The sequence below is a fragment of the Motacilla alba genome, chromosome 1A (assembly GCF_015832195.1).
Source record: "Motacilla alba alba isolate MOTALB_02 chromosome 1A, Motacilla_alba_V1.0_pri, whole genome shotgun sequence".
In the NCBI taxonomy this organism is placed as follows: Eukaryota; Metazoa; Chordata; class Aves; order Passeriformes; family Motacillidae; genus Motacilla; species Motacilla alba.
In genome coordinates, this window is record NC_052031.1 from 49800061 (window position 1) to 49828043 (window position 27983).

The 27983-nt window shown below is 44.4% G+C and overlaps 2 protein-coding genes across 2 annotated transcripts; one reads left to right on the plus strand and one right to left on the minus strand.

Annotated features, from left to right (window-relative positions):
- DDX17 (DEAD-box helicase 17) lies at positions 1–20720 on the plus strand. The gene is made up of 13 exons (XM_038155078.1): positions 1–1356; positions 5385–5535; positions 7473–7572; positions 7698–7831; positions 8452–8517; positions 8820–8961; positions 10549–10709; positions 10798–10970; positions 11306–11416; positions 11867–11928; positions 12400–12459; positions 16655–16894; positions 17558–20720. Exons 1-13 carry the CDS (start codon positions 1313–1315, stop codon positions 18079–18081), a joined length of 1968 nt encoding a protein of 655 aa, XP_038011006.1. The 5' UTR covers positions 1–1312; the 3' UTR covers positions 18082–20720.
- On the minus strand, positions 19793–27955 carry KDELR3 (KDEL endoplasmic reticulum protein retention receptor 3). Its single transcript, XM_038155081.1, has 5 exons — positions 26693–27955; positions 25657–25757; positions 25000–25158; positions 24418–24670; positions 19793–21522 (listed from the first exon to the last, which is right to left on the minus strand). The coding sequence occupies exons 1-5, from the start codon at positions 26781–26783 to the stop codon at positions 21482–21484; spliced, it is 645 nt and encodes a 214-aa protein (XP_038011009.1). The 5' UTR covers positions 26784–27955; the 3' UTR covers positions 19793–21481.
- Between the last annotated feature and the right edge of the window lie 28 nt (positions 27956–27983).

Consider the following 27983-nt stretch of genomic DNA (forward strand, 5'->3'; position numbering starts at 1 on the left):
AATGGTAATTTGCATGTTGTTCTAGGCTGTTATTTTTATCCAAGGGTCTGAACTTTCCCTTCTTCCAGTACAACCAGCGTTGATAACCTGAGAGCCCAGAAATTACTGCTGATAGCGATAACAGGGTGTGGGCCAGGGCTGCGTTTGGCTGGTCTGATCCCACCATCCATGGGACACGGCTCCTTGTGCCAGGACACACTGACCTGGCGACAGCACATACACAGCACAAAAGGATTTATGGTCTGTGCCATCCACGTAATCGCCTCACGGATGATTCTGCCTTTCAGCGAGGAGTCTCTGGCTCACATGGGGAATTCTCTCCCAGCCTGCGGGCGCTCAGGCGACAGCAAACATCATGGCCGCTGTCACTGTTCTCCTGCCCCCACGCCGCGCCGAGATCCACCTGCTAATCTGACAGGGAATAACCTCGGCCCGCCGCAGCCGCCACAGAGGTCCAAAGGGCCGCTCCCGCCCGGTCGCCCAGCGTCCCGTTATTGTTCTGCCATTGTCCCGTCACCGTGTCCGCAACCCCGCCGCCACCTCAGCGGAGGCCCTGCACGAGTAGGCGACGGGCCGTATTCTTCAAACCGTCTGCGAATCCAGCGTAACTCTCCGGCCCGGCCTGCACGGTCCGCGTTAGAATGTTACGCCATGCAGACCGGGCTCTTCCGGCCCTACGCCAGCCTGAGTTACGCACCTTGCGTACGCTGTGCACTTACGTAATATGCGCCTCGGCCCAGGTATTCCCTGCCCTGCAGAAGAGGTTATGGAGAGCGCTTCTTGCGCAGCTGACTTTGGGGAATAGCTTTACTCCTCCCCTCCGCCTTCCTCACGCAGGGCTCCGGCTCTTAGTAAAGAACGTTACGCACTTTTCGTAACCCGCCTGCTACTGCACGGGGCGGTGTTTCGCCGAGCGCGCCTAGTGCGTAGTTGAGTTCCGTGAATAGGCGTAGGTGTTTCGGAGGGCCGCCGTTTGCGCAGCGCCGGGCTGCCCGTAACGTAAGCGGAGCGGGCCGGGGCGGCGGCGGCCATTTTGTGCCGGGAGCGCGGAGGAAGAAGACGCTGGTGTCTCCACACTGCCCGGGCCCTGGAGCCGACCGAGAGCCCCGCCGTTCCGGCCGCTGACGCCCAGCGGGTCTCGGACCCACTGACCACCTCTTCTCCTTTTGTGTCCCAGCAAAGAGGCGAGGTGGCGCAAAGCGAGGCCTCCGAGGCGCAGCCGCCCCTGGCTGGACCCTCTCCCCGTACCCCCAGCCCCTCGCCGTCCCCACGGCCGGCGTTCCGCTGCCTCTCACCCACCCCTCCGGGGGCGATGAGAGGCTTCGGGGACCGGGGCCGCGACCGAGACCGCGGCGGGTAAGGGGGAGGAGGGGTCGGCACGGCGGGAGGGCGATGGGGGAACGCTTGCATTGGGGGGCGGGGGAAGGCCGCGGGGTTGGGGGGGGGTGTTGGAGTGGCGGTATTGGGGAAGCCACAATCCCGTCTGTGGAGATTCCCCCCCATAGATTCTCGTGTGGGGGCGGGGGTAGTTGGAGGCTGATCTGTTCCCAAGGCGGAGTGGTGGGTTTTGAGCGTTTTGTGGGTTTTTAAAATTTTTGTTTTATTTAGCTTTTCCACCGTTCATGTGTAACTAATTCTGAGCCTTGCTTAAATTTTAAGGCCTGCATCCACCCTGCCCCCTTAATTATTTTCTGCCAGCCGTCTTATTTACCCCGCGAGACCCGTGGCGCACCCTCCCCCCCCCCCGCAAGCCACGAAGGTCTCGGTGGCCCTGGCAGGGCTGGTTGTCCTTCTGTCTGCCCTTCTGCTTGTCATTGCTCCTTCTGGACTTACTGGAAAGATGGCAGTGGGGGGAAGATCTCTCTCAGCTGCGCTCCTAGGCTTACCGTGATAGGAAATGAGATTGGAAACGCTGCCTTGCTGGGGACTTGGGCACTCGAGAGGGTGATCAGTGAACCATGGTGCTGGACCACACTTGCCAAGCTTACATAGTGCTACAGAAATTGTTTGTCGGGTTCTGTAAAGGCCTAGTGCTTGATACTCTTGAATCTGTTATTTAGAGGAGATTTGGCTTGCAGAAGGCTTTTGCAGGTTTGATTTGATGTGATTTTTTTTTCTTCTGACAATGACAGCAATAAATACAGTGGTGCTATACTGCGTAACTAGATTGAATCTCGAGGTTTTTAAGCGTTGAAAGTAGTAAGGCTTTCGTGCCAGGCCTTTTTAAAGAGAAAGTTAAAACTAATTTCTGAGAGTGGCATTTTCAGATCATGAGTAGTTCTCAAGGATTAGCAAAAAAACATGTAGTGTGGGTTCTGCTGTATGGTAAGCTAGATCTCAATTAAGGAGTCTTCTCTCCATTTTTTTCCTTTTCTTTTTCTCCCCCACTTCCTTTTCCTCTTGTTTTCCCTTGCCACTGGGAGATTAAAGAATATTTTGCAATGCACTTTGACATTCAGTTTCTCGTTGTCTGTGGAGGGAGATAGTTGTGTCATTGCTTTATCTTACACCCACATTTAACATTCTGAAATGAAAAGATACTTTCATTTTTTTTCACAGAGAGGAGGGTTCTGATGTTTTTCTGCTAAGAGATTTTCAGCTCAGTTTAACACAAGGACATTGGAGTAAGCACTTTGGCAAGTCTGAGATAGATCAGACCACAGCTGGTTTTGGAGTTTAGTGAGTGAGTTTGAGTATGCAGATTTATATACAGTTACTTAAAAGAACACTGGCCAAAGCATTGCCAGAACACTTGATGTGCCTTAAAATTAGTGTTATTTCATTTTCTGTAAAGTCTGTAATTATAGTGGATGATTCTCTTTTAGATCAGGGATTTTGTATGAGTAAAAAAAGTGCCTTCATGCTTCTTTGTGAAGTTTGTGGACATTTGCATGATTTTTTTTTTTTTGCATATTATCCTGGAAGCTTTGATGCATTCAATTTGCTACATACATCTTTTTAAGGATGTGAAAATATTTGTAACCACTAACAACTATCTTACTTCATAAATAACCTGTATAAAATATTGGGCCACCCAGTGTGCTGGTTCAGCACCTTTTGCAAGTTTATCACCACTTCTTTTGTAGTCTAATCACATAAAAGGGTTCTAGTTTTCTCTGTCAGGAATGAGCTGTGACTTCTTAGGATGGAAAATTGTTGTGTTTTGCTCTGGAATGTATCAGATGTGTTCAGTTCTGTCCCAGAAATGATGGCACCAGTGGAGGAATGTTTTGAGCCAGCCTGAATTTACCTTTGAAAAGAGGGCTGTTGGCAAACCAGGGAAGTACTAGATTTAAGTGAGTTTAATTGGAGTTAGAATCTCATTTTACTTGGAGTCAGAATGTGAAGTGTCAGTTCCTGCCAGTTTAGCCACTGACCCCCCACAGAGGCAGCGTTCAAGGGCTGCTGTAGCCTCCTTCCCTTCAGGTCAGCATCCAGGCGTATTGTGTGTAAGAGTGGAGAACTGAAACTATGAGCGTTCTGTGTAGAATGTATCATTTTTTCCCTCTGGGTAGCTTTGGAGCAAGTATTCTTAGTGCCCAGCTGTTGCAGTGTCCAGCCTGGCAGACAGCCCTGTCATATGTTCCCTTTTCTAAGAGAACCCTTAGAACCCCCCTTTCAACCCTCTGAACCTCCAGTGGACTTGAGTGAGGTTATGGGTTTTGTAGGAACCGCTCGGCTACTGACATTTTGGACATTTTGACCTCAATTTAACATGATTGGTAACAAACATCATCACTAAAGGTGAATCTCCCTGTAAATGAAAGTCTGTGCCTTTTTTTTTCCTTTGTCCTGAAAGGAAACATAATGGGCTTACATAAAGTCTTTTTTCCTAAGAGAAAACTTGATGACTCTGCAAGCTGTCTGGGGGATCTGACAGACACACAGATGAGAAAGGGAAGAAACCTAATGCACAGTTGCAACACAGCGGACATTTTAAAACTAACTTAGCAGGTTTAAAGTTCAATTATATCTACCATGTACTTGGCCTTTCCAACAATTTAACCACTTCTTCCTGCTAAAATGTTGATTTGAATTCTGATTCTTTGGTCTCTGGGCCACTATAATTTATAGTTTCCAGTGGGAAGTGATTTAAAGAAGAGATGTACTTAATATTTGAGCAGGTAGTCTTGTACTTAAGATAATTCAGACTCTTTTTTCAGCTCTTGTTTATTTTTTGGTAACTCTTCCATCCCCTCTTTCATCCACAAGTTACTCTTGTAAGAATGTTGCTTAGAGATTTTTGTTGCTTCCAGTTTATTTCATTACCAGTTTTTTGTTTACTAGTGGATCACCTGGGCAAGGTGCAGACACTTTGGTTTTGCTGTCTAAAAGTTGTTTGAAACGGGCTTGTCTCATGCATTTATGTTTTGCATAAAGCCATACCTTTAGGACCAAAAATGGACTTGAAAGCATTTTGATAAGTTCTTTCGGCTAAGTTTGTACAAGACTGATGGAAGTGCTGTAACTTTTTTGGGGGGTATGTTATTTTAAAGTACAATTAATGATATTTACAGTAAATAAACATGCCACTGGATATTTAGTTACTCTTACAGCTTACTGCCAGAAGCTCATGTTTTGACTATTGCATTAGCCAGTCATTACAGTTAGTTCTTACCTTCTGAAACGTATAGAATTAACTGGATAAAGAAAACTTAGAGAGAAAGAGCAGTAACTTTGGAATTGTTCTGCTAGAACAGAATTTATTTTTGTGAACATGAGCTTCTTACTCTCTTCAGTCTTCATCACAATGCATTTCAGAGAGGATATGATTTTTCTCAGGTTGTTTTTGGGTTTTTTTTTCCTGTTAGGCTGGGTTTTGAAAATAAGGTGTTTTTTTTAAATGTTGTTGATTACAGAATTACAGATGGACTTGCAAGCTTAGCTGGACTTGTTTACTTTCTAGTCTTCTGTCTGCTGTTTTTCATTTGAAGCATACTTCTTGATAGGAAGGGAGAGAAGATATAGAGGGGGGTTGGTTTTACACTAGACAGTTATTTCACTGACCTTGAGAGACAGAGAAGGAATTTGCAAGGAGAGATTTTTCTCATCCCTTTTCTGTAGCCATGTTGTAAGTGCACTGTCAGTTTCAAGACAAATGCTATGGGTGTACAGCAGCCGTGTCTTAGAGGCAGGAACTTTAAAGGGTGATTTACAGTAACATGGTTTTAGGTTCAGAACCAACCCAAAGCAGGTTTGTTATTTCAAGAAGTTTTATACTGTCGTAGTGATTGGAGGGAGGTGACTTGCTAGAATGTTGTGCTCGTACGTCAGCTTCGGGAAAACACAACAGAAAATGGTGAAGAAAATTCCAGAGTAATTCCAGAATAGTTTTTAAGTACTGGTAGTATTTTTTTTTAAGTAACTAATATTTACTTTCACAGGTTTGGAGCAAGTCGTGGAGGTCCTCTTCCTCCAAAGAAATTTGGTAATCCAGGGGAACGTTTACGTAAGAAAAAATGGGATTTAAATGAACTGCCCAAGTTTGAGAAGAATTTTTATGTGGAACATCCGGAAGTGGCCAGGCTTACTCCAGTAAGTGCTATATTGTCTCCAATAGAAAATGTCACAAGCTGAAAAACTTGTCCTAGGAAGTCTGGGACAGCATATAAAGTAGAGCTGACTCTTCATTAAGCTCGTTTGGCGTGTGTACTCTGCTGGATACTGGCTCTAGTTGCCTTTACTATTTAGCATTAGCAAAGGATATGCTTCTCTTGGTTGCTTTTGTATGAGATAGTTTGTTTTGTCATTTGTAATGCACCTTTATGCTTGTCTGGTCTAGCAATTTGTCAGTGGAGATAAAACTTAGAGAATTGCAGTCCTGGAGAAGCCCTGGAAAAATGTAAGATAATGAACTAGAAGTGACAGAAATACATGGAAAACGTTTGAAAGTAATATTTTGTCATAAGAGTAATTTGAGCTGAAGGAGGCCTTGGGGGGCATCTCTAGTCTAATCCTCTGCTTAGAGCAGCACTAATGGTAGAACTAGAGAAGGTTGCTTAGTACCTTGTCCTTTTGAGTTTGAATATCCCTGGAGGTGAGAAGAATTATATCCTCTCTGGGTGTCTGTCTCAGCGTTTAATGTTTCCCGTGGGATTTTGAGTATCTTTCCGGTAGTGACCCATCAAGTAGTTGAAAGTAGCAGTTAAAGGTCGCTGTTAGCCCAGTCTTTCCCAAGCTAAACAAATCCAGTGCTCCCAGTATGTCTTGATATGGTCTGTACTGCAGCCTCCAGCTTTCCCCCATAATTGGACATGCCCTGTTAAAACAATGTCCTTCTCACACAGGGGGCTCAAAAGCAGGTGCAGTACTCTGTGTTCACTCTGTAGGTACAGAAATCTTCCTTTCCTACCGAACTTGAGTCTAGTCTTCTACTCTCTTCTTGTTCAGTGTATTTTTATTAGAAATTAAGAGATTTTGTTCTTAACATGAGGCAACAAACAAACAAAATGTCATTATCTGATCTCATAGATTTACAAATCCTTATGTGAAATATGCATATGGCATAAAGAAATTGAAGGAAGTATTAACTTCCTAAAGATAACCTCAACTTGAGCTACTGAACCACGGTTTGCATCAGCTGCTGTAGCTGCCTTTGGCTTAGCCAGCTAAAAGGATTTTACCCAGAAGTAATTTGATTTTTTTGCCTTTTAATTCAAGCTCAAGGGATTCTCAGAAATACTGACTCTGTTGCTTTGGATAAAGTGCATATTTGGTATTCACGTGTCTCTATTGATTTTTAATAAGCATTACAATAAGGTCATGAATTTTCAGAAGAATGTTGCAGAGGGTAGTTGGACTTGCAAGATAACCTAGACAAAAATAAAACACTTTTTCTAATCCTGAAATTGTGCTTGTCTACACTTTTCAGAAATATTACAAGAAGTTCCTTAAAATAATTGTGAGGTCCTAGGGTATCATTATGATGTTGTCAGAGCTTCTTTAATTATCTGAAACATTCCAAGCAACATTTGAGTTGCAAGTTATCCAGCAAGAACTCTGTATTTATCTGCCTCTGGAATGTGTTAATTGAAGGAGAAGGACTGCCTGGCCTTCTGTTCATGGTATATTAGGACCTATTTAGTTTGTCTAATTCTTAGCACTGTCACGTAAAGCATATTTCTTATCCTCTAATAATTTCTCAAGCTGTTGGTCATTTCTAGCTTCTGAAAGAAGTGCAATTCCTAAAAATACTCCTTTAACATAGTTTTCCTTTAGACGGGTTGGTTGTAAGAAGAGGTTGGCATTTGTCCTTCTAAGCTACGTAGAGAGCTCATACCTTTCAATATGAGAGAATCCGTACAATAACTCAGACTTGAAGTTTTTAGGAAAGCAGTCTTTTCTAGATCTCTGCTTGAATTTAGTTCTCTAACAATGCTGTTATCCAGAGATGAGAAGAGAGTTAGAAGCATGCACTTTAAGTCCCTGCTGATATTTGACTTTTTAATTTTTTTTCCTTTTTTCATAAATAGTATGAAGTTGAAGAGTTGCGAAGGAAGAAGGAGATAACAATTCGGGGAATGGAGGGCTGCCCCAAGCCGGTGTTTGCCTTCCACCAGTGTAGCTTTCCGCGTAAGTATTTTTGCCATCTTTAACATCATGAAGATTGGTCAGAAAATACCTGAACAGTTACTGGTTCTGTTCTCTAAAGCCTCAGTTATCCTTTAAGGAATTTATTATTTTCTTGCATTCTGAAGAGTATGTGATGGATGCCTTGATGGACCAGAACTTCACAGAACCCACTCCGATTCAGTGCCAAGGCTTTCCATTAGCCCTCAGCGGTCGTGACATGGTGGGCATTGCACAGACTGGCTCTGGGAAGACACTAGCAGTGCGTATTCTTTCCTTTTATTTCTTCAGCTAGCTTTCCTGTTCACCTGGTAGAAATTACCTATGAGTTAGTTTTTGGGCTTGCCAGTACTAGCAGTGGGATGATTACATTTTTAAAGCTTTTTGTATTGCTTTTTGTATTGTCATGGGAGCACTTGAGTTTCAGCTCAGCTGCAAGCCGGTTGTATTCACAGGTGTGTGTTTTGTGCATCTTCCTGTTTGGATGCTTAGTCATTTCTCTTTGGTCTATGCCTACATTATGGTTTAAAAACCAGGATGTTCTCTTTAGCATGCTTGTTTTATAAACTACACGGGTTAAAATAAAAAATGGTTGAATTTAAGCATAGACATTAATTTTAACTGCAGAGTTAAAAAGGATTTTTATCCTTTATGAAAAACATTGGCTAAAATAGTGGTTACTCAATTCTGCTAACTTACGCTCCAATTTTAAGTGAGCCTTCCTTTCAGAGGTGCTGAGCAGCCAATTTTTGTGCTCATGCCAAAGTGGATGCAGTTGGTCAGCAGCTCTGAAAGTCTTCTGTTCTGCTCAATAAATGCAGACCTTTTTTTGCAGAAGCGCAATTTGTATCTATTATAGAATACTGTTTTCTTCTCTTTTAGTACTTGTTGCCTGCAATTGTTCACATCAACCACCAGCCATATTTGGAGAGAGGGGATGGCCCAATTGTAAGTGCTTGTTGATTCTCTTCCTTTTTGTATGTACGGCATGACATCGTTAATAAGTCGGTGCTTTATTTAATTGATGTATTAGAATAGTAGCTTTTCCTATCCTATTCCTATCAGAATAGGAATTTTTACTATCACAATGTGAGCATCCCACTCAGTTGAAATTCTGTGCAATTGCTGACGTAGTCTAAAGATATTTAAATGTTTTAACTAATAAAGAGCAGATGGTCCAGCTTTGCTTATGGTTTTATGTTAGGGATGTGTGTGCAGCTTGACTCTTCTTGAATCGTTTCCTTTTGCAGTGTCTGGTTCTGGCACCTACTAGAGAGTTGGCCCAGCAAGTGCAGCAAGTGGCTGATGATTATGGCAAATGTTCAAGACTGAAGAGTACCTGCATATATGGAGGAGCACCCAAAGGCCCCCAGATCAGAGATCTAGAAAGAGGTAATTTCAAAATGGGTGCGTGCAGTTTCTGAAGGAAGTGGTATTGTAAAGTCTCTGTAAAAAATAAAACTTCTCAAAACCTGTCTGGAAGGGGAGGAGGGTGAATGAGTGCCTCATTTTCCAGTTGCAGTCATAGTTCATGAGGTAGTTCTCTTCTTTGCTGTATAGTGACTTGGATATTAGATTTTCTTTTTGTTTGCTCTTTGAGCATTCCACTTGTGAAGATCATCAGGGTGTAGAAAGGGAAAAAGAAAACTTCACAGAAAGAAAACAGGTTATTTTAAGAAAATGAAATACCAGCGTGTTTAGGGAAAGATTTTTCTGAAGGAGGATTTCAAGTTTTCTGCCTGTATTCATTCAAATAATCAAACTTCGTTTCTGAATAAATAGAAGCTTCCTTGGACAGCAGGAGCAGTGAGTGGTTGTGCTTTGGTCGCAGCCTTTTTTGTACTTTTTGTTGTTTGTTTGGTTTTTTTTATTTGTTCTTAAGCACTAAGCACTATGTACCCTATAAGCAACCACTGTAACATGGTAGTGCTTCAGTGATCTGTAATTTCAAATTCAGGAATGTGCTGATGGCTTTTATCTTCACCAGATAAAAAAATGTAATGGAATTATGTGAAAAGATGAAAGAATTGTTATCAAGGCAGATATACATACAGATCTATTCAAGAAATCAGAAAATTGAGCTTACCACTGCAGTTCACAGGATCCTTATTGCAAACTGCAGTAGTGGGACAAAAGCATGCATGGTGGCAGTCTGTGGGATATATCTGTTCAAGAAAACAGTTACTTTCCAACTCAAGCCCAGCATTTCAGTGGCAGAGTCCAAGGTTTCATGAAGAGTCCTTGGGAGGATCAACCTGCTGGGTTTTTGCTCACCTTTCTGGAGTACTGTAAAATAGATATTCTGTGTAGAATATCCTTTTCATGCCTCTTCTTCCTGAAGCTTAGTTTCTGTGGACATTTCAGTGACACTGAAATACTCACCTGTAAAATTTGGGAATTGGTGGAAACCGGGTCTTCGTTTTAAGGCATGTGTAAATCGCCCAACCTGGTGTTAGTTAGTTAGGAGTATTTGAACTCTCTTCTTATCCCCACAAACATTGGTAAGATGGTTGTCTCTCACTGTTGGTGCATAATTGCTCAGTATTAAAGCCCATGCATTGACTTTATATATTGAAAAAAATGAAAGTGATTTGATCTGTACAGCAAGAAGAACACTTCATGTTTGAAAATGACACCTCTCTAGGCTGTGTAAATCTGGATGAAGGTGGTTCAGGCTTGAGTAAAAGCTTACTTAATTTCTGGTTTTTGGACAGCTCTTCACAGGTGTTCTCTGGTAGTAACCTTTTAGTTTCTGTACTGCATTTATTATTCTAATGGCCCTGTAACAGTAATTTCAGAATGGAAAAAATACTAAATAGAACTAGAGCTGCTACTGAAGTGACTCAGTCTTGGGTACAAATGAGGGTGGTGCTTTTTTTTTAAAACAGTTTTGCTCTGGAAGGTGATTCATTCTGGCTAAAAATACCAATTGACATTCAAAGGAAGAGCCTTACTCTTTTTCCTTATTCTCTTCTGAAGGTGTGGAGATCTGCATTGCTACACCAGGTCGCTTGATTGACTTCCTTGAGGCTGGAAAGACCAACCTTCGTCGGTGTACATATCTGGTGCTGGATGAAGCTGACAGAATGTTGGACATGGGATTTGAACCACAAATTCGTAAAATTGTTGACCAGATAAGAGTGCGTGATCCTTTTGGAAGGACAGTCTCCTTTGTTTTCCTATTTGAAATCTAGTACTATAAACAGATCTGTTTTCCCTTTTCCTTAGCCTGACCGCCAGACTCTGATGTGGAGTGCCACCTGGCCTAAAGAAGTGCGCCAGCTTGCTGAGGACTTCCTGCAGGACTATGTTCAGATCAATGTGGGAAACTTGGAGCTAAGTGCCAACCACAATATCCTGCAGATAGTGGATGTATGCATGGAAAGCGAGAAGGACCATAAGTAAGCTGATGTTCCCACCATTTTGCTTTCTTTGGTTGTACTTCAAAGTCTGCAATACTTTGAAAGCCTACTTGAAATTCTAAATAGTGAAATTACTTGTACTACCATTTAACCTTTGAGTGTTACCAGTAAGTAAGTTACAAGTAAGTCAGTCCTGTAATTAACTTATTTCTTGTGTATATTTTGACCATACCTCTGTAAACCGGCAGAAATTCTGTGTGATACTGACTAAGTTATATGGATGTTTGTTGTGTATGTCCTCAATGTCTCTCGGGAGAGAGATCCTCTGTTCTGGTACGTGCGGCTAAGAATCTTGGTTCTCGTGTCTGTTTTAGACTGATACAGCTGATGGAAGAAATCATGGCAGAGAAGGAAAACAAGACTATCATCTTTGTGGAGACAAAGAGGCGATGTGATGATCTCACTCGAAGGATGCGCAGAGATGGGTGATTAGCTTCTCCCCTTCCTCCACTTTTTTTCCTAGTGGGAAACAAAAATTGTAATCAAAAGCAAGGTTTAAATGTTTGTGATGCTCTTGTTGAGAGCAACTTATCCATTATTTTCTGGGCTGAATTCGGTCATTGTTTCCCAAAAGATTCCACTTCATCAAAGCATTAGTACAAGAGAGAATGTTTATAAGTGGTGCAGCTTTTTTAGTGTATCAGAATCCTGATTCGCTGATGGGGACTGTATCAATATAGCAAATGTGATTTGGCTTAAATGTTTATGTAGGTAGTGGATATACAGTACACAGGCTGGGTAGCTAGAGGCCAGAGAATAAAATATTTCTCAGATCTTACCGTTTTTCCCTTTTAAACAAAATGCCAGTAAAGCTTCCTGTTTCCTTTAATGTATGTACTTTCTATGTATACTAATGTACATCTCTTGTTTGGCAGTTGGCCAGCTATGTGTATCCATGGAGACAAGAGTCAGCCAGAAAGAGATTGGGTGCTTAATGGTGAGTCCATCACTGACAGGAGAATAACTTGGGCTGCTGTACCTAATTTACCTAGACATGTTTTTTCTCTGGTCTGGTTTTTGTTTGTTTGTTTGTTTTGTGGGGTTTTGTTTGTTTGTTGGGGTGTTTGTTTGTTTAGTTGTGGTTTTTGGTTTTTTTTTGTTGGTTTGCTTTGGTTTGGTTTTTATCTCTAGACCAAACAGACACCTGTAAAAGGATTTCTCTTGCCTTTGTGCTCTTATTTTCAGTATTTGGTTCCTTTTTTTGTTTGTTTTGATAAAACAAAGTGGGAAAATTGCTTAATGCAGGTGGATTTGAAAAATCGATGAGGCATTATATCCTGAATTGTGGGGGTTTCTGGAATTGACCCACCTTATATATCTTCTGGAATATGAGCATTTAATGTAAATCAAATTCAAGTAACTTTATCATTTTGGAAAATCTTACTTCATAGCATGCTTTGTTTTACAGAGTTTCGTTCTGGAAAGGCTCCTATCCTCATTGCTACCGACGTTGCATCTCGTGGGCTAGGTTTGTACACATAGACCACTCTTGCCTACTGCTGCATATTTTTCTTCTTTGGACTGAAAAGCGTTTCTTTAAAAAAAAAAAAATTCAAAGCGTGATTTTCCCCCACATGTGAAATACGTTTTTTAACATTAATCTTTTTTTTTTCTTTCATATTCAAAGTCTCTTCCTGCTCCTAATGAACAGGCTTTGGTCTGCAGCAAGGCCTAGGCATGACCAATCGATCGCCAAGAGGGAGAAGAGACGTCCAATTATGCAACCCAACCCTTCCACCACACTCACTTCTTCCCCAAATCCAGCTTTTGTTGCTGGTTGGTAGGGATGGATTGCTCTCAGTTCAGAGCGTGTCAGATAAAGTTCAAGTAGGAAGCTGTGGGAGAGCATTTTGACAGCAAATAGCGAATATTCTCCCTGTATGGCACACCACAGATTTGAACATACCAACCCCAGTGTACACGCATGTTTACCCTGCAGATGTATTCACATCTGAGAAAGCACTGCTCCAGATCTTTGCTCTTGACATGTAACCTTCCCTCCTCCTCTGTGTTCCTTCTAGGCAGGACCACTGAGATGATATATGGCCTTTAACATCTTGTTACCCAGATGTGTAATTGAATCAAAATCGCACAGCTCTGTTCTGGTGGTATGAAAATGATCTGTCTGGATGCATCAGTTGTGCCCCCTTTTATAATAAGCGTATTTGTGTTGTGAAACACCATGTGCTGAGCACAGGCCTTGTGCATCTGCCCACCCTAGAAGAGGAGGATGGCTGCTGAAGTGCTCTGAGTTTAATAACAGATGTTGAATACTCTGCCCACCCTGAGTTTGGTAGACGATAAACTGCTTGAGAGTCAATGTCTCATTGTAGTAAATTCTAGACAAAATGACTGCAAATGGGTGGAGATTTAACTCAGAGAATCTAGTTTGTTAAAAGCCTCAGTTACCTGAGGACTCTCTGTATGCTGAAAGGGTGGCTGTGCTGTGCATCATATGGTCACTTTAATACAGGCAGACTATTAACAGACTTGGCAGCCTTTGTTCACACAACCTTCACCCCTCCTTCCCCTCCCCCCTCAAAAAATGTCCAGCACTTCCTCGGGAAGTGATTATATGGACTTCAGTCTCTGCCCTCTAGGGTCATGTCTGGACCTGTGCAGTTAGAACTTGGGCCTGTTGGGAGAAGGGACTGAGGCCTGAAACCAGTTTGTATGAAAGAGAGCTGCTTTCTCTAGCAGCATTTTTTAAACAGGCTTGCTATGTGCTGGTAGCTTCTTTGTGCATCTTGCCTAGACATTTAAAACAGCCTCAACCCCCTCAAAAAAAAAAAAATCAACAAAACCAACACTCTTCCCCCAAAACAACTCAATTGGATAACACTTCAGAAAACAATCTCCTCACTTCCCATCATCCACTTCACCCAAGCTAAGGGGGAAAGGTATCAGAGTCTGTTTCTTGTTACTGAACAACATCTCTACTTGTTTTGGGGCCCTGAGTTTGCTGCTTAAAGTAAGTCACTAAACTGGCAAACTTCTGGACGACTTCCTCCAAGATCCTGGAAAGTGAAGGCTTCTACCTAAATAACATAAAACAGGGGCGCGCGCCTTTTGGCTGAGTCACCAGGGCTTTCCCTCTTCCTAATGGAACATTGGTTTCAAAAAAGCTTCTTGCAGGTAAGTTCTGAGTCCCGTAATGACTTCTTTGTGATAATTCCCTGGAGTGAGGTCCTCTCTCTGCACTGATTTTTTTATTTTTTTTACTTTTTTTTTGTTCAGTCTATTAAACTAAAAACATTGAATTTGTTTTGTTTTGTTTTGTTTAACAGAAGCTTTGATATCAGCTGCAGATAATTCTCAGTGCAGGGGTGGGGATACATCTACAATGATGGTCTAAACAGCTCTCTAGACTAGCATGTTTGCTAGTTTATATCTGTCCCGTTTAATAATTGGAGACTGTCTGTGCCATAGGGTGTTCTGATGGTCTGACAAAGGGAATGTTTCCCAGGTAGCTGTCAGAAATAATTTACAGTCTCCATTCCTGATCCTGCTATATTATCCTCTAAAAGTGCAGGAGGATTGCGAGTGTGCACAAACACTTTGGGGCACGCTAGACTGGAGAAGCTGAGTCTTGGGCACGCTCTGGTCTTCAGCAAGCTGCGTGCTCTACCAGGACCACTTTCTAGTCTGGAAAACACCCTTGCATCTTCCTCTCCATGCCTTCCCATTCTTTCTGCTCCTTCCCAGTCAAGTCAGTTCTGTCTGCGTTGGCAGCCACAATTCCTTGTGCTTTCTGACAGGAAAGCACATCCTTGTATCCTCTCTGGTAATTCAAGTCACTTGCTACTGGATGTGCAAAACGGGACTGGCTGAGGACCATGTAGCCTGGAGCTTGTCAGTCTAGCTACACCCCGGCTGTGAAGATGCAATCTGTTACACGTACTCCTCTCTATACTTCACTTTCCCTTTTTAAAAAAACTGTTGCATCAAGGACCCTAGCTGGAGACTCGCGCAGCCCCCTGTGAAACCTGCCTTCTCACTCCCCTTTTTTGGTGTGATTCAGGACTTTGGAGTCAGCAAAGACTGAGGAGCCCCCCCTTTGCTGTAATAAGAAACAGACATTAAGTCCCCCTCTTGTCACAACAACCCTCAATGTTTTTATTTTTCCTACAACCCCTTTGAAATTGATGCAGTCTGGGCAATAGATGCAGTCTGACCCTTTGGATGTGATTTTTGTATCTTCATTTTTTTGACAATTGCCCCTGAGAGCCCCAAATAGGGGACAAAAAGCGTTGGAGGACCTGAAACTTTTACCTGAGCCCAGGTTCTCCGGCGCTTCCCAACCAAATGGGGCTACAGAGAAGCGTCTAAGCCAGTTCACAGAGCGAGCGTGTGTGGGGACTTCTCGCTGCCACGGACCCTTGATGCATGCTCCCCGCGCTCCAGTGGTCCCGTGTCAGAGGGCGGAGTTTTCGAAAGGAGGCCGCCAAAAATAAAAGGCAAAGAGACGGGATCGGCTGCAGCGGTTTCCCACAGGAGGAGGGAGTGTGCATCGGTCTGGTAACAAACAGAGAATGTTTCTCTCTTTAAAACAAAACAAAAAGAGGAAAGGAAATCACAAAAATCTGTGTTTTATCTTGGATATTTTCAGAATATTCTTGTTAAAATGCAGATTTTATTTTTTTTTTATGAGCTGTTAGGGCTCTTACTGTAGAATGGTGCATTTGAAAATACTGTATAATATAGCAAATAGGTGCTCTTGGTACTTAAGGTGCTTTCACTGAAGCGTTGCACTAACGTTTACTTGGTTTCTGTCGCATAAGTTTACAAAGTCTTGTCTTAAAACACACAATTCAGAACTCATAAATTTCAAAACTGTTTTGCATACAAAGCCATTTTGATAATTTCCTGCTTCCATCTGAACTGGAAGTAGGGAATTGCTTACGGAACTCAGATTGTCCAAATTGTGCAAGCTTGCAGAACTGGACAGAGCAGCACAGAAATGTTAGTGCAATGCATTCTAGTGATAACTACAAAGCTGAGTTAAGATACTTTAGGTCTGAATAATTTTTAATGAGTTGGCTGAATAAAACTAATGTAATTTGAATGCCTAAGGCTTTAGGTTAGGGGAGTTAGTTCACTGTATTTTATTAGTACTGTAAACGTAAATATTTTTAAGACTGTCTTTTATTTCATGTTGCCGAGCGAAAGGTAAGTGATCTCATTACTGTTATTTTTTGTTAGACTTCTCCCAACAGAGTAAAAGCTTTACCATGGCAGTTCTGCCCTTCCTCCACCCCAGTTTGCTCTGTCTGATAGTGACATTTTCACTTTACAGATTGTGTTAAAAAGAAATGTGAAATTCAGTTAACTTATTCACAAACATCAGTGTCTTTGACACAAGAAGACAGAGAAATGCATTCCGGGGAGGATGACTTTGAGTGCAGGGCAAAGCTGCTTTAAAATTGCCGTTCTTCTTCAGGACACTGACCTTTGTTCCTGATGATCTTAAATTTCAGTCTTCTACTCTTTTGGGATGAGTCTGTCTTGTATTTATTCCCTGCAATTACTAACTTTGTATTTTTTTTTCTTATTACTGTCACCTGCATTCGTGCTCCCCACCTTTCGTTGGCACGTCCTCTCTTCTTCTCCCCTTTCCTCAACCCCACCCTTTCACTGTGCTTCGCTCCTGGGCACTTCACAAGACGTGGAAGATGTTAAATTTGTGATAAACTACGACTATCCGAACAGCTCCGAAGATTACGTGCACCGTATTGGCCGTACTGCACGTAGTACCAACAAAGGTACTGCCTACACCTTCTTCACACCAGGAAACCTGAAACAAGCCAGGGAGCTTATCAAAGTCTTGGAAGAAGCCAATCAAGCCATCAATCCAAAGCTGATGCAGCTTGTGGACCACAGAGGAGGAGGAGGTGGTGGTGGAGGTAATGGCACAAGGGAGAAGGGCTACACGGGGATACGTTCCTCATTTTGAGGGAGGGAATGTTAAGAGAGGGTAGGGAAGTAGTAAGTATAGGTCTAAGATAACACATTAATAATAAAGCTGTTCTGTACTTTAGGTCCCAACACTTGATGCAGACATAGGGCTTCTGTCCCAGGAGAGAGGCAGTCCCTTGTTATACCTTGGCTATGGAATTTTTTTCTCTCTTAAGGTCATCAGGGAGCTGATTTTGCTTGAAGTAATTACTTCCTCACAGCTCCTGCTAAGGACAGGCAACAAGGTGCACGTCCAAAATTGAAATCAGTAAAGGGATACACTGAATTTCAGGAGCTGACAGACTTTTTCTTCCCGTTCCCTGAAGGAATAAGAGGTTTCCTTATACTTCCAAATTAGTCCTGAATTTCTTCTGTTTCTTTGTCTCCAAGCACATGCACATAGAACCCTTGTTGAACTTCATGTTTACACCTTGAACAAAATAAGGAGGCCTATGCACAGCTGTGCAGAGAAGTTACAGTCAGTCAGAAGAAGGTGCTCCTGGGGAGCAAAATTTGAGGTGTACAAGGGGGACAAAGGGTGGCATAAGTGTACCAGAAATCATTGTTTAAGACTCGTTCGTGGTACTAAATCCTAATGTATCCATCGCCAGGAGGTCGTTCTCGTTACCGAACGAGCAGTTCGGTAAACAACCCTAACCTGATGTACCAGGAAGAGTGTGACAGGAGGCTCCGGGGAGTGAAAGAGGGCCGGAGAGACTCAGGTGGCTTCAGAGACCGTGAGCGTGGTGAAAGTTATGCCAACGGAGCCAACAAGACCTATGGCAGTGCCTACGGGAGCCCAAATTCTGCTTTTGGGGCAGCACAGAGCCAGTATGGTTACACTCAAGGGAGCTATGGAGCAGCTGCCTATGGCACGAGTGGCTATGGCACTGCAGAGTACAGTGCTAGTGGCTATGGTGCCAGCACCACAGCTGCCACAGCTGGGAGAACCTCACAGAGCACTACCCAACAGCAGTATGCAGGGATGGTGGGGCGCTCGGGCCAGCAGCCACAGCCGCTCATGTCACAACAGTTTCCACAGCCCCCTGCCACTAACGTGATGGGCTATATGGGACAGACTGCCACCTACCAGTACCCACCCCCTCCCCCGCCCCCACCCCCCTCCCGCAAATGAAACCACTTGCTGGTGACCAGTGTAGACCTCGTACATTTAAAGGAACCTTTTCTTTCTCTTCTTTCCCATTGTGATGTCTCTCATGCAGGTTAGACTTAGAATTCACTATTCAAATCCCTTGAGCCCATTAAAAATGGCCCCCAGCCCACATTAATGACCCTGCCCTCTTTTTTTTTTCTTTTTTCTTTTTTTTTTTTAAGATATATGTATAGTTGACTGGAAAATTTATTATTTTTGTCTTGCATGTTGAGGAATTTGGAAATCTTATTTTTTCTAAAAGGAAAGGGTATAAGGCAGATAGGTCCCAACTGGGTCATCTTGGTGTCTAAGGTTTGTGGGAAAATTTGCTTTTGAGGGAAAGAAGTTTCTATTCTCTGACACATTAACTTAATTTCAGGAAGTATAAAGAGAGATGGAAAACTCTGGGGGAACCAAAAAGCACTTCATTTAAAATATAAATGCAAGGGAGAAATGCTCACTTCTCCTAGTCTTACCTTTTTTTAATAGCTCACTATTACTGCTTGTGATCTTACCGTAGGTGACTTTCCATAGGAAAACTCTTCTCATTTGTCTGAGCTGGGTGGTGTTGAGAGTAAAGCCTTGGGTATATTATTGGCAATTTCTGTAGTTCTGGAAGCCCCATTTTCTGCTACCTGTAACAGCCGGCAGTAGGGAGCTTGGGTTTGGAAACCCTGTGTCAGAGACCAAACCTGTCTTGCATTCACTCCCTGAAAACCCATCTACCCACAGTTGCTGTGGGTACCACTGCTGAAATGTTTAGCTAAGTTCTTTCCCTGCAGTTGTTAAATTGCAGCATCGCAAATGCATGGAGCCTGATTATCATTAAATTGGTTACTGCTCTCAAATTTCTGTTTGGTTTATTGAAAGAAGTCTTCTTGAGAACCTAGAAATTATGCCGAACTGAAATGATGAACAGTGTTATTTTGTTTGTCTGTCCTTCACAAACAAACTCCCTTTTGCCATGGGGAATGTTCTGAGTGCCACTACGCTCAATAAAATGTGACAGAGTTTTCCACACTTAAATTTAAGAGGTTTGAATAGGGTGGGCTGGGGGAGGGTAGGGGGGAGGAAGGCAGGAGGGGATTGCCTGGGGTCTCCTTTTCATGAGGTAAGCGGTGAGCTGGTTAGTGCATCTTGATTCTGAAGCTTTGTTTCTTTTGTACCTTGAACTGACTATTGCTTTCTCTGGCTTTTGAGTGCATTTCCCTGCTCCACTGGTCCCTTTGAGCTGAGCTCTTGCAGGTAGGTAGTATTTTAGAAAATGTTAGGAAGAGTGACATTTTAGTACATACGTAAATAAAACTTGTTTATTTTACAGGCTAAGGTGGGTGTGAGGGGGGTTTCCCCCTTTAGTAAAGCATGTTGTTGACTTGTTATTTCTAATACCAGACGGTTCAGAGACAGTAGATAATAACAGGAGTTGGCTGCTCTTGGTCTGATAAGATGACAAAAGGATGGATACATCTCCTGGTTTGAGGCATGCTCTTTGCATTAGGAGAGTGCAGGGGGCTTGTGGGTTTTTTCTCTTGGCATTCTTGCGTATGGATGAACAAGGCAGCCCACTCCTTCTGTAGCAGAGTGGAACTTCTTATAGCCCTGGAAAAGAGCTTGCTTATACAGAAATTATTTCTTTTAACATTTAATTTCTTCCCAGAGTAAAATTTTGGGGGATGGATGTGCTTTTTTCTTCTTTTTTTTTTTTTTTTTTCCTTTTTTTTGTGCAGTACACAGGTAGGTTGCTGACAGGGAGAAGGGAGATTCCTTCCCAGAACCTCAGTTCCCTGGTTCCATTTTATATTTCCAGTGCATGGGCAGGAAGTTCCTTTGCTTGTGTTAAGTGAAAGCCAGAAATATTTTGTTTATTCAGGCACTGACTGATAGGTCTTTGGCCTCCCTCACAAGCAAATGTAGAACTTTTTTTTCTTCTTTTTTTGAGACTAGAATGCAGAAATGCATTGGAGGGGTGTAGGAGTAGGACATCTCACTGGCTTTAAAAAGGGTCTCTGGACCGCCAAAGCTGCCTTATAGTCCGTTACAGCTTTCACTTTTGGGGGTGACTTGTGCGTGTTTAAACATCGATGCCGAGTCTTGCAGTGCTGTGTTGCCGTTGAGGTCAGCTGAAGTCCAGGGTCTCGGTTCAGTTCAGAGTGTCAACCAGACCGCTGAATGCACCGTGGCATGTGCTGCCCCTGTCCCACCTGGTGCTCTCTGCTCTGCTCCATGTACCAGCTGGAGGGCCCTTGTTGATAAAGCATTAATTAGCCTCTAGTGTTGTTTGCTTTGTTTTCAATCTGTAAAAAGTTTGTGGGAGTGTCAAATATCTGAGCTGGGTGTCTCCTCCCCTCCCACTTCCTGAAGCAATTTACTGTTTGGATTTCTCTGAACAATGGAAGAGTTACTAGCTTTGTGTGGGATCAGCATCTTGTTTCACACACCTGCTGGTCTCTGAACACATTCCTGTTGTATTAATGAAGACTTGAATTGAGAGATTCATAGATCTGTGGTGTTGAGGCACAGGATACTAAGAGCTATGTTACTATTCTTAGTTTGTAAATTGTCCTTTTGATACCATCTTGTTTTCTTTTGTAGGTATAAATAAAAACACTGTTGTCAATAAATTGTGAACTTTGTCTTTATTTTTGGAATGTAAAAGCTGTCTTTGCCCCTGTTCTTCCCAGTTCTTAGAAGTCAAATTTGGGGAGGTGGAAACACTTCTTGGCAACTGCCTGAATTGTAATTGAAATTGTCCCTGTTTGTAGAACATAAGGAAACTGAAAATAAGTGAGCGGGAAGGATGTTTGAATGCTTGTGGAATTCTAAGATTCACGTTATTCAAAGGCAATGTGTTTTTCTTGAATGGTACAGGGCCTGGATAGAGAGAGGGGTCAGGTAGAATTAATTTTCAAGAGGGTGTTAGTTCAGGCAGAGTTAAAGTAACAGTTTGTAGCATCTGCTGTGTCAGACATGGCCGCCTGTGAAATGGGTCAGTTAAGTTAACACACTTTAATAAAGTGTGTTACATGTTCTCTTTACCATGGGCACTTGCTGGAGGACTAGTGGGAGTGACATTTTCCCTTGTGCTGCCTCAGGTCAGGGTGGAGGTGTGTTTTGAATGTAGATGCTGGGAAGAGCTGGGAGAGAAGAAATTGCACTACTTCAGTATTTGCCAGTATTGGCCAGTACTAGCACCAAATTCAAGTGAGAAGAAATAAAAAAATGGAGGGGAAGAGTCTGATGGATGACAAGCATTCTTCTGTCTTCCTGGCACTGGATTGAAACTCAGCTGAGCCATCCGTTAGTCAAAAAGGGCCAGGGGAGAAAAGCTGTGATCTTAAACAGCTTCATCACTGGAATTTCTTGCGCTACCTGTGGGATGTCTTCAAACAGGCATGGGAAGACTTAGCTTCTTTCCTTTTAGGACTGCAAAGAGAAAGACAAGGTAATGAGTAGATTTAATGGAATTCAACTGTTTTATTGTTTCCACAATTTTATGTTTTCTAACTTGTGATTTAGAGTGCCAGATAGTCAGGTGCCAGGTTTGCAAACTGTGAATGGGAGACAACCACTATGAAATACTGCTAAGAGGGGAAAGCACAACCTATTTATCCTCCTTTATGCTAAAGGAAAAGGTTCTTGTTTGACTTGCATGGTTGCTTGTTCTCACAGGTGGACCATCTTAAGTATTTTTCTTGATTATGTGCTATTCCATGTGCTTTTCTCTCCTTTTGATACAGAGCATGGCCTGAATCAATGTCTGTGGCCAGATCCCTGCCGAGCCCCTCCCGGCCCGTCTGAGCTGAATGTTGGGATGGCAGGGATGTCTCTGGGAAATGCCAGAGGCCCATAGGCTTAGATGGGGTGGCTGGATTGGGGACTGTCCTGTGTGTTTAGTGGAGCAGAGTGGCTGTGCCTGACACAGGGTGGCACCAGGGTGGGCACTGCCAAAGGGCAGGGCTGTGATGTGCTGAGGATGCACCACGCAGGAGGGCCTGGTGGACTGGGCGAGGCCAGAGGAACTGTGCCAGGCTGGAGAGATGGAGGCCTTGTGAAGGTCACCAAAGCCAAATACACATCCTACCCTGCGGTGGAACAACCCCAGGCACCAGTTTGTGCGGGGGGCTGCCCAGCTGGAGAGCGGCTTGCCAGAAAAGGCCTTGGGTGTGCTGGTGGACACCAAGCTGAACACAAGCCATCAGTGTGCCATCGTTGATGAGGCAAACAGCCTCTAGAGCTGCATTGCCAGCAGGGTGAGCAGGGAGTTCTTCCTCTCCACTGAGCCTCGGGAGGCCACACCTGGAATGGCGGGCTCAGCTCTGGGCTCTCAGAACATAAGGTGAGGAGTCAAGAAGGGCCACAAGAGCATCTTGATGTAGGAGCACAGCCTGCGAGCTGAGACTGATCAGCGTTGAGAAGGCTGAGGGGCACCTTACCCATGTGCACAAGTGCTGGATGGGAGGAATGGAGACAGGCCCAGACTCTACTGGGTGGTGCCCAGTGACGGGGCAAGGGACAATGAGAAATTTCACTTAAACATCTGAAAATAGTATTTTATAGTGAGGGTGGTCAGGCAGTGGCACAGATTACCCAGAGAGGCTTTACCCTGGAGATAGTCAAACCCTTACTGGACAGGACCTTGAAAAATGTGAGCAGGGGCATGGATTAGATGATTTTCCCCCCTCTACCCTGACTGCCCACACCCCTGGCCATTCTGTGAAACACAAGCTTTGGGGAGCTGAAAGCTTCCTCAGGATATCTTTCATGTCCTTGTGCCAAACAGAAGGGAGCTCATCTAGTTTTGAAAACAAGATAAAAAGAAGTAGCTTTCTATAAAAATCCCTTTGCAGTGCTTTGGTATAGACTCAAAAGTCTTACTAAATCCATTTCTTTATATAACACATTTTTGCTTTCTTTTTTCAGCATTACTGTCCTTTTTTTTCTGAGCTCTTTGGTGTTAGAAATGTTTTGGAAAGTTTGGTTTTTTTGAAAGAATGTAAGAGATGCAACCTGCTAAAATATTGCTGGCTCTCATAAATGATTGCAAAGTATTTGCATGTCTTCAGACACCGTTTCTCTCCCATGATCCAGAACATTTGTGTAAAAGAAGAGGAAAAAAAAGCAATTCTCTTCCTGCTGTGATGTCCCATTTACAAGTGTTTTTTCTTCTGCCTCCTGTATCATCTAAATTTTGCAGCTTTGTCACTAGCAGTGTGAGATTGGAAGCCAGCAGTTGTGTTTTTTCCCCCTTTTGTTCCATCATCACAGCTACAAAGGGTATGGATTTCTCACAAAATACAGGACACATGAATTGAGCAGAGCTAAAATGGGAATTAGTTTAGAAAAGAAAAAAAAAGGAATTGACGTGGAGCACCTTGATAGCAGTTTTAGAAAGTATTTTTCTGGCTGCAAAAATATTTAATGACAGAAGGAAGTCTTAATCTGCCAAGGCCAGCCACCTGCTCAGTGCTCCTGTCACCTTTCTATCAGCAGGGGTGTTACATGAAGCTACCGAAATCCATCCCTTGAAACTTCAAACGAGGGCCATCATTACTGCTTTTGGCAGACTTGTTGGGGAAAGTGAAGGAGGAAAATAGTTATCCACTTGGCTAATTTAATCTGATTCCATCCTTCTCAACAGGAAGGTGCTTTAAAGTGTCCTTCAGCCTCAGCAAACCACAGCACATTCTATCGGGATTTATGCCCTTGGTGCACTTTCAAGCTCTGGTGGCCATTTACCAAAGCATGGCACTGAAATTGAAGGGGCATCTGATTTTGGAAAACAGGAGTGTCTTGTCTATGCAGATGCCCATCTTCCTACAGAATCAGTTCTTCACAATCAAGAACTTGATCTTCTCTATCAAAGGAAAAAAAGGTTTAATAACATCTCCATATGTCTGCAATTGCTTTCTCAGGTACATTGTCTGCCTGCAGCTATTTTTCCCCCTCAAAGTTTGTATTTTGGTTTTGGTTTTTTTTTGGTTTGTTTTTTTTTTTTTTTTCATGATTCATAATCTTTCAAAATATATATATAGAATTGAATGTACCTCAGTTGTTAACTTCTGAGGTGAGGTTAAACCAGGCTTAACTCTGGTTTAATTCTTGATGCGTTTCACACACACATCCAGAGCCTTGCAAGCAGTGATGCCCACTCTCAGTCAATAGATATGTTTTCTAAACTGGACTTCAGGTGCACAATACGCACCTCAAACCCAGCAAAAAATAAAGTTATGTAAGGATTAACACATGGCAAGCTGCAGCTGCATCCTATTCTGCAAGAATGAATGGACTTTTCAGTATTGCAGCAACCTGTTCACCTACCTTTGGTGACGTAGAGATAGAAGAAGTCGCAGTAGAAGATGGTTTGTACCACCCCGGAAACGACAGCGATCTGGTCATAGAAATTCTCTGTGTGGTAGCGCCAGACCCAGTTGGCAATGTAGAGGGCACGGTAGAGGCCCAGGAAGAAAAGGTAGTGTGTCGTGATGGTCTCTGCTTCCCCTGTCTTGCTGATCATGAAGAGCTGAGGAAGGATAGCCACGGACTCCAGGTAGATGGAGAAGGTCCAGAGTATCTGTGAGGTGCAAAATGAAGGCAGTGGGGAGTCCGTGCTGGTTAGTATGTGTTAAGACCTAAAGCTTTTCATTTGGCAAATCACTGATGTGTGAAGGGGAGGAGTAGTGCTGCTGTAGTTGGGGAAAATGAGCTCGCTGTGCTGGGAGTGAGAGGAGACAGCGCTGAGCTGCTCTATAGATGGTACTGCCTTCAAGGCCTGCCAACTTTGCCTTTCCTGCCTGCTTTTGCTGGTAAAAATCTCAGCTATTCAACAGGCTGCTCACTCTGCTGCCTGGCGCAAGGCTGCTGCTGCTTCTCTTCCCTTTTCCTGCCTCAGCTTTTCCTTACCTCCAAGGGGGTGAAGCTATGGTTCTCCAGAAATGACAGGCCTGTGACAGGGACCAGCAGGAACTCGAGGCGAAAGGAGTCGTTCTCACTGTCAAATGTTTTCCGGAATTTCACGTAGATCATATACACGGTGACGTAAGCACAAATCAAAAAAATGACCTGTGGGAGAGAAAGGAGGTGGCAAGACCTTACCTGCAATTGCACTTTCCATGCTTTAAGAGAGGCTGGCTTTCCCAGAAGTCAAGATAGTGGTGAATGCTCTGCCTGTGTTGCCTTACAGATTGACTTCTGCTGGAGATATTCCAGTGGTCGGGTAAAGCTTGTCACACCATGGAAATCTCATGTTTGTGTCCCTCTGGGGCACTCTGTGAAGAGGTTGGCTCGGTGGCAGCTTTATGTTAATGCTCCTGCTGTACAAGGACACCCAGGCTTGGTTCATGGCATCTTGTTCTGGTTTTAGTGGTGCTAAATATGGCTCAGCTCACTCACTGACTATGGCAAGGGTTTCTTTTGGTCAATGGAGGGACAGTGGCACCAAAGGAAGCATCCTTACCCACCCTTCCAGGCTGAAAAACTCAGTGACTGTGTACCCTCACCTCCCCAAGAAAGCACAGAGAGCTGAGGGGAACCTCTTCTGCTGTACTGCCCTCTCCTTACCTTCATCACAGTGTTGTAGACAGAGATGAAATTCGTGAACAGGTCCAGGTAGCGGGTTGTGAAGACAAGGGCAAAAAGTATCTGGCTCTTCCCAGAGATTCCTGCGTGGCAGGGAGATGAAAGGAAAGTAAAGCAGATGAAGGGAAGGGTCTGTGGGATGGTGGTTTCCCCTTACACCTCCTTTGGAAACACTGATATGTGTGTTGTTTTGTGAGCCAGGGCTGGTTTGTGGCTGCTGAGGTAGCTCTACCCCAGAGTGGCCAGAGTCTCCCAAGTAACAGGGCAGCTTCCTGCTGATGGCCCTGAAACTGTTGAAACTGGTGCTCAGTGGGCATGTTCACCACTTCGGCCAGTTCGGTCCTTGCTGTTGTCAAAAAGCCTTTCTCTTCCCTCCCTTCCCCCTTTGCCTGCCCACCTCAGCAGGGGAGGGACTGTGTGATGTGACATCGGCCACAGGAGGGAAGAGCTGCAGGACCAGCCCCGGGGCACTGATGGAACTTGGCCGCTGCCGGCAGAGAGATGCAGTCGGGCCCACCCGCTTCTGTACCTGTGATAATGGCCACAGCCCCAGCAGCCCAGCCCCGGAATCTCATGAGGAGGGAGCTAAGAGCAAAGCTCTCCTGCAGGAAGCTGCTGTCCCGTTTTCCTTGCCCTGGGATGGGGCAGCCTCTGGCACCTGCCCACCACTGGCAGAACCTCCAACGTAAAGCAGCTTCCTCTCCAGGTTGTTGGTGTTGGTGCCGCTCTCCTTTTCCACCTCGCTCCAGCCTTGCCACCCTCTCCGCCTCGCTACCCTGAGACCAATACCTGCCTGAGGCTGTGCGCCTTGCCACATCACATCCTTCCAACACAGCCCTCTCCTGGCGGGGAGACCTCCCAGGGAAAGAGGATGACTTCCCTCAAAGAGCCCACGGGGGAGGGCTGCCAGTTCCTATGGGCTACCACTGGCCTTTCCAGCTCCCATTTGGTTGTACCGTTCACCGAATTGCCCTCCGAGAAGGGCCACCCTCCTTCCCTGGGACATGGGAGCACTCACCAGCACAGGACTTGGACTTCACAATCTTCAGCAGGAGAATAATGATGGCCAGCAAGTGGGAGACATCCCCCAGGATGCGGAAGATGTTCATGGTGCCGGGGGCACTCCTCTGGGATGGAGGGAGTGGGCCTCTTTCTGCAGGCAGGGAGGGCGAGGGCGGGAAGTTTTTCTCCGCCGATCCTCGGCTGAATGAACGGTCTCCTTCTGCTCAGCTTTCCTTTTCCCCTGAGCACGGAGCTCTTCCTTCTCGTAGCACAAAGTTCAGTCTCCCCCGCCCCGTGGCTGCAGATGCCTTTCCCCCGCCAGGCTGGATGTCTCGCTTGTTTACTTTCCCACCGAGGGGGATTCTCCCTCTCCCAGCCCAGGGCCTTCCTCTCTCTGCTTTGGGCTAGAAGTTGGAGTTAGTGTCCCGGAGAGCTCTCCAGGCTGAGCAGCCCCGAAGCCAGCGCTGGGTGACGGTGACGTGGCTCCTGGCTGGCCGGGGAGGAGAGAGAGGAGGAGGCGGAGGCGGGAATAACTGCGCTATTTTTCCCTTTCTCTTTTTTTTTTCCCCTTCCTCTTCTTTCTTCCCCTGCTTGTCTCAAGTTACACACGGAAGTGTGGTTAAAGGGGAAAAGGCAGAGGGAACAGGATTCCCATCCTCTGGCCTTGAGGACACACCCTCCGGCGAGGGCCAGGCTTTCCAGGGACACCCGCCACGGGTGCAGTAACCTCTGTCCTGCTCCCAGTCGGCAGCCTTCTGCTCTGTGCCCTTGCCGGCCCCATCCCACCTGCAGCACCTTCTCATCAGTGCTCTGCCTTGGCTCCGGCAGCTAAAGAAGTGGAGAGATATTTGAATTATCAAGCCATTGGGGCTCTTCCACAGCTGTTCATGGACAGCCATTCCCTGGTGTCTGCCCCACCAGGCACCCCTTCCTTCAGGTGCCCTATCTGGAGCAGTGCGGATCCCTGAGCACAGAGAAGATCCTCCCAAGGACTGGTTTGAAACAAACTTCACTGAAAATATTAATCCTGGATTCCTGCAAGAGGGTTGCAAGTAACGTAGGGAATGTGCTGAGTGAAAGAAGCACGTGGTTGCTGCTGGTTTTATAGATTTCACAGAAAGGCACTCAGTAGTGACTGTTAAAAAGTTTTAATACATTTGAAAATAAATTAAGCTGGGTGACCAGCTTGTTTTGGATGAACCTTGTCCTCGGAGCAGCAGTTACGCAGGGAGATCTCATGGCAGCAGCAGGGGGATGTCTGCATCAAGATCCAGCAATTAGATAGTCAATATCCAATCACTACTTTA